The sequence below is a fragment of the Erinaceus europaeus genome, unplaced genomic scaffold, assembly GCF_950295315.1.
Source record: "Erinaceus europaeus unplaced genomic scaffold, mEriEur2.1 scaffold_537, whole genome shotgun sequence".
Taxonomy (NCBI): domain Eukaryota; kingdom Metazoa; phylum Chordata; class Mammalia; order Eulipotyphla; family Erinaceidae; genus Erinaceus; species Erinaceus europaeus.
This window is the reverse complement of record NW_026647445.1, coordinates 76,594-82,982: the sequence shown is the minus strand read 5'-3', so window position 1 is coordinate 82,982 and position 6,389 is coordinate 76,594. Positions and strand designations below refer to the sequence as shown.

The following is a 6,389-nucleotide window of genomic DNA, read 5'->3' as shown; positions in this document are numbered from 1 at the left end:
TTTATTTAAAAAATGTGTTGGGGCCAGGTGGTGGCTCATCTGGTTAAGCTCACAAGACCCTGGGTTCGAGCCCCTGGCCCCCACATGCAGCGGGAAAGCTTCACGAGTGGTGAAGCAGGGCTGCAGGTATCTCTCTCTTTCATTCTCCACCTCCCTGTCCCCTCTTAATTTCTTTGTCTCTAATAATAAAAGTGTGTTAATGATCATTAGACTGTCTCCCCAGCTGCAGACATACACACACACACTCACACACTTCATTATTTGTGACAAATAATGGTTCCCAAGTTGTAGGTGAGTACGCTATAGTTCCCCCACCAAGTTCTCCCAACAACAACCACTGGAATTCTATAAAGAACTCTCCTGCCTGCGGCACTGAAGTCCCACGTTCAATTACCTAGCACTACTTTCAGCCAGAGCTGAGCAGGGCTCTGGTTTCTCTCTGTGTGTCTCTCATTGAAAACGTTTTCTTTAAAAAAGAATATTACTGGACAGGGGAGACAGCACAGTGGTTCTGCAGAAGACTCTTCTGCCTGAGGCTCTGAAGTCCTGGGTTTAATCCCCAGCAGCACCATCAGCCAGATCTGAGCAGGGCTCTGGTTAAAAAGAAAAAAGAAGGGGGGCAGGCAGTAGTGCAGCAGGCTAAGCGCACATAGTGTGAAGCCAAGGACCAGCTCAAGGATCCCAGTTCAAGCCCCTGGCTCCCCACCTGCAGGGGGGTCACTTCACAGGCCGTGAAGCAGGTCTGCAGGTGTCTGTCTGTCTCTCCTCCTCTCTGTCTTCCCTCCTCTCTCAATTTCTATCTGTCCTACCCAACAACAACAACAACATCTAAAACAATGGGAAAAGAAGTGGCCTCCAGGAGCAGTGGATTCATGGTGCAGGCACTGAGCCCCAGTGATAACCCTGGAGGCAAAAAAAAAAATGACGGGGTGAATGAAGAAGTGACATCAGACAGAATAGTAAGAGAGGAGAGAGAAAGAAATGTCAAGGTTTTCACCTTTTTTTTTTTTTTTTTGCCTCCAGGGTTATTGCTGGGGCTCAGTGCCTGCACTAGGAATCCACCGCTCCTGGAGGCCATCTTTTCTCTTTTGTTGCCCTTGTTGTTTATCATTGTTGTTGTTATTATTGTTGCTGTTGTTATTGCTGTTGGAGTTGTTGCTGGATAGGACAGAGAGAAATGGAGGGGAAGACAGAGATGGGGAGAGAAAGACAGACACCTGCAGACTTGCTTCACCGCCTGTGAAGCGACTCCCCTGCAGGTGGGGAGCCTGGGGCTCGAACTGGGATCCTTATGCCGGTCCTTGTGTTTTGCGCCACCTGCGCTTAACCCGCTGCGCTACAGCCCGACTCCCTTAAATATTTTATTTTAATGAGAGATCCTTGCACTTTGTGCCATGTGTGCTTAGTCCACTGCACCACTGCCTGGCCCCCAAAGTTTACATCTTTAATGGGAAGCATGGCTCTGTCATCTGTTCGCCTTCCTGACGACAAGGTTGCGAGGCTCAGGGCCAAGATTTCTCAGAGCCGGCAGCTTCACACACACTGGACAACGGCTCTCTCTGCCCTCTGAGCCAAATCCATCCTGCCCACTGAAACACCACCACCACCATCATCATTGCTTGCTTTTTTCCCTAATTTTTATATCTTTATTTTATTTCAAAGATTTTATTTATTTATTAATGAGAAAGATAGGACAAGAGAGAGAAAGAACCAGACATCACTCTGGTACATGTGCTACTGGTTTTTGAACTCGGGACCTCATGCTTGAGAGTTCAGTGCTTTATCTACTACACCACCTCCCGGACCACCATCTTTATTTTATTTTTATTTTAGTACTCTTTGGGTGACTACAACACAGTTATTGACAAATAGTTATCCACTTTTGTGATCTATGGGTTTTTTTGTTTTGTTTGTTTTGATCTATGATTTTTTATGTATCAACTCTTTATTCCTTCTTTTAATTTTTTAAAAATTTTATTGGTGATTTAATATTGATTTGCAAAATTAGGAGATGACAGGAGTACAGCTCCACACTGTTCCCACCACCAGAGCTCTGTGTCCCCATTCCCTCCATTGGAAACTGCAGGAGTTCTCCCAGGGTCATAGATATGGGCTGACTATTATTTCTGTAATCACCTGTCTATATTGATGTATGTCCACCCACTTGGTCTATGGTCCTGCCTTCTCTTCCCCTCTAAGTCACACCTACACCTCTTACTATTATTATCACTTTCTTGCCAATTTCTTTTTACTGGAGGCAACGAAGCCCAACCCCGGACTCCCCACCCTGCGTCCTCCCCTCACACTCCCTGCGGGAGAGCACCCTCAGTGGCCAGCGCCCCTGCCCCCCCTGCTGGTCTCCCAGGGGTGGGACCTTCTGCAATCAAAGCTCTGAGTGTCTTCTAACTCCCTCCCAGAGGACTAGAGATAGCTCACTGGCACCACATGGGAGGCTCTAGGGCACTGGGGAAAGCTCTAGGCCTGTGGCTCCTCTCTTTCTGTCTCTACCTCTTGAGCTGAATCTAGAATGTGTCCCAGAAGACTGAAATGATCCATCCATCCATCCATCCATCCATGGACAAGCACATCCCTCCGGCAATCCTGCCAGCTGCTCTCTGGGGCACACGTGGGAGGCATCTCCCTCCTGTGCCCATCTCAGACCTGATGGCTTTCCCACCCAACCTCTGGGCTCCTCGCCGTTCAGCCCATCTGCTGCGGCGTGTGTGGGTGTCAGGGAGAGCGGTCTCTGGGGGAGCCTTGTCAGCACAGGGAGGGTGTCACGGAGCCAGGAGCTGCCCGGCGGGTGGGGGGCACTCACCAAGTGCAGCGTGTCTGCCTTCTGTGTCTGCCTCTGCCGGCTCTTCTGAGCCGCGATGCGGTTCTTCTCCCTCCTCTGCACCTTCCTCACGTCATCGGAGGAGTCCTGGGGAGCACGGAGCCCGTGTGAGCGAGTCAGGCCTGGCGGCTCAGACCCGGGCCAGCCTGCTGCAGCTTCTCCCAATCCCCACCCCCCTTTTCCTTCTCTGAACTCAACAAGACAGAAGCTTCATTGACTTTTTTATTTATCCATCACATAGAGAGAGACAGAAAGGAAGAGATAGGGAGAGAGAGACAGGAAGAGAGACACCTGACGCCCTGCTCCACTGCTCATGAAGCTTCCCCCTGCAGGTGGGGACCGGGGGCTTGAACCCGGGTCCTTGTGCGTGGTGACATGTGCGCTCTACTGGGAGCACCACGGCCCGGCCCCACCGCCTGGTCACCATTCCACTTGCCCTCTCATCCATCTCTGCCGAAAGCCTCAAAGACGCTGGCGGTCGACCCGGACTTTCTGATTTCTCTTTCCTTTTTTTCTCTCTCTTTTTCTTTTCTCTTCTCTCTCTCTCTCTCTCTCTCTCTCTCTTTTGTCAAAGCTTACAGGAAGAGTGTGAAAACCCTTGAAGTCTATTTAGGGTTCGGGTAGGTGAAAATGGTCAAAGTGGTGAATTATTTCTATTCCCTCTCCTCTCTCTCCTCCCCCCCCTCCCTCCTCTTCCTCCGCCTCCTCCTCTTCCTCCTCACCAGGGTTGGGCCACTCTCTGACTCTCACTTTTTGCACTTGTAAAAAAAATTGTGTGCGGAGAGTCAGGCAGTAGCGCAGCAGGTTAATCGCACGTGGAGCAAAGTGCAAGGACCGGCATAAGGATCCTGGTTCGAGCCCCGGCTCCCCACCTGCAGGGGAGTCGCTTCACAAATGGTGAAGCAGGTCTGCAGGTGTCTGTCTTTCTCTCCCTCTGTCTTCCCCTTCTCTCTCCATTTCTCTCTGTCCTATCCAACAATGACGACATCAATAACAACAATAATAACTACAACAATAAAACAACAAGGGCAACAAAAGGGAATAAATAAATTTAAAAAAATGTGTGTGTGAGTCTTGACAAGATTTGAACTGCCTAGCAGCCGTGTGAACCCCACATGTGCATGGGCTCCCTTGGGCCCGAAGGGGTCTTTGTCCTCAAGGGCCCCCGCTTGTCCCATACGAAGTCCCCACCGGTGCAGAAGAGACACAGTTGCGGGCAGCGCACACCACCCAGCAGAGACCGCCCAGCACCCGCAGGCCGGAGCAGCGGGCAGGGGGGGCCTCCCTGGGGGCGACTTCCTCCCCTAAGGGCGCCTTCCAGCAGCCCGGCCCAACGCACATTGCTCTCTGGTGGCCGCCGCTGGGACTGCATGCAGCCCTGCACACGCCCCCCAGGATCTCCAGTTCTCCCCGGGGCCATTGAAAAAGTCACCCCCACTCCCAAGCAGTGTGGACCCAGCGAAGGAGGGGAAGAGATTTTTAAGCAATTGGGGTCACCAGAGGAGAAAACGCAGGCTTTCCAGCAGAGAAGGGTGCCGAGGGATGGGACACCAGGCGGGCTGGGGGTGGAGGGCTCTGAAGCTGGAAATTGTCACTTAGAAAGAAGCATCTAGACCCCAAAGTTTACCCGGACCCTTGCCCCTATCCCCGGTTTCTGCAGAGCTGAGCTGGGCGTCACTGCTGTGGGTACCCTCTGCCCCCCAAGGCACCCTCTGCAGGCCCAGTCCTTCCTCCTGCAAAGATGCCTCTTTGCACCCAGGTTCAAAGCAAGGACCCGGGTTCAAGTCCCACAGTCCCACCTGCTGGGGGGCAGTTTCATGAGCAATGGAGTAGGGCTACAGGTGTCTCTCTGTCCTTCTCTGTCTCTGTCTTTCCTTCTTGATTTCTCTCTGTCTCTGTCCCATAAGTAAACAAATAAACATTGAAAACAGACCCAGGCCAGGAGGTGAGCGCACATGTTACAACGCACAGGGACCCGGGTTGGAGCCCCCCGGTCCCCACCTGCGGGGGGAAAGCTTTGCGAGTGGTGAAGCAGGGCCACGGGCATCTCTCTGTCTCTCTCCCTATCTCCCCCACCCTTCTTGATTTCTGGCTGTCTCTGTCCAATAGATAAAGATAATAAAAATTAAAAAGAAAGAAAGAAAGAAAAGCCACCATCTCTGGAGATGCTCCCCTGTGGGAGGCCAAAGGCCTCTCACGTCCCCTCTCTTGGCTTCCTAGAAAGCTCCACAGGGTGAGGACACAGGCAAGATGGGGTGACAGGCGTCCTTGGGGAGCAAGAAAGAGAAAGAAGTGAGGCTGAACGAAAGCAGGAATGAGTGAGAGAATGAATGAAGGCCACCTCCAACCTCCAGCACGTCCCTGTCCCCGAGGTCACCCGGGCAGGACCCGGGCACCTGGCCCCGGGGGAGTGGAGAGAGGAGGGAGGGGAGGACCCTACCTGCTTGCCGGGGGGCGGCGAGCGGCTGAAGCTGGAGTCACTGCTGTCGGAGCTGTGGGGCATGTCTGCAGGCTTCCGGCCTCTCTGTGCTCAGCAGCCGGCCCCCCCGTGCCTCCGGCCCACCCCGCTCGGCACGGCGCCCCTCAGCCCTCCCTGTGGCCACCTCTGACCCCCGCGGCCTCCTGGTTCTGGGGTGCAGAGGCTCTGCCCCCCACAGGGACATGTCTCTCCCTCTGGGGCTCTCTCTCGCTCTCTCTCTTGTGGTTTCTGGTGGCTCTCGCTGGAAGTCACATGGGCGGAAACTTCACCAGGCCGTGCTCAGCGCTGGGAAAGGACCCGTGAGTTATGCGAAAGGAAGGAAGAAAGAGTGAAAGAGAAAAAAAGACACAACAGCCAGATGCCCACTTCAGTGCCTGGAGCTGAGAGAGCAAAACAGCCCAGGGCGGGAAAACCCCAGCAGGAGCAGGTGTGGCCGCCAGCAGGGGCCAAACGGAGGGTGTGAGCCTGTGTCCCTGTGTCAGTGTGTGTGAGTGTGTGTGTGTGTGTTAATGTGAGTGTGTGTATGTGAGTGTGAGTGTGTGTGTTAATGTGAGTGTGTGAGTGTGTGTATGTGAGTGTGAGTGTGTGTGTTAATGTGAGTGTATGCATGTGAGTGTGAGTGTGTGTGTTAATGTGAGTGTGTGAGTGTGTGTATGTGAGTGTGAGTGTGTGTGTTAATGTGAGTGTATGCATGTGAGTGTGAGTGTGTGTGTTAATGTGAGTGTGTGAGTGTGTGTATGTGAGTGTGTGTGTGTTAATGTGACTGTGTGTATGTGAGTGTTAGTATGTGTGAGTGTGTGTGTTAATGTGACTGTGTGTATGTGAGTGTGAGTGTGTGTGTTAATGTGAGTGTGTGAGTGTGTGTATGTGAGTGTGAGTGTGTGTATGTGAGTGTGAGTGTGTGTATGTGAGTGTGAGTGTGTGTGTTAATGTGAGTGTGTGAGTGTGTGTATGTGAGTGTGTGTATGTGAGTGTGAGTGTGTGTGTTAATGTGAGTGTGTGAGTGTATGTGAGTGTGAGTGTGTGTGTTAATGTGAGTGTGTGTATGTGAGTGTGAGTGTGTGAGTGTGTGTG

The 6,389-nt window shown here is 52.4% G+C and overlaps 1 protein-coding gene across 1 annotated transcript; it reads right to left on the bottom strand.

Annotated features, from left to right (window-relative positions):
- Positions 1 to 2,682: 2,682 nt before the first annotated feature.
- On the bottom strand, positions 2,683 to 5,676 carry LOC132536339 (basic leucine zipper transcriptional factor ATF-like; the record flags this gene model as incomplete). The annotated part of the gene is made up of 2 exons (XM_060184013.1): positions 5,277 to 5,676; positions 2,683 to 2,923 (listed from the first exon to the last, which is right to left on the bottom strand). Coding segments are annotated over exons 1-2 (304 nt in total), but the record flags the coding sequence as incomplete, so codon positions are not given.
- Between the last annotated feature and the right edge of the window lie 713 nt (positions 5,677 to 6,389).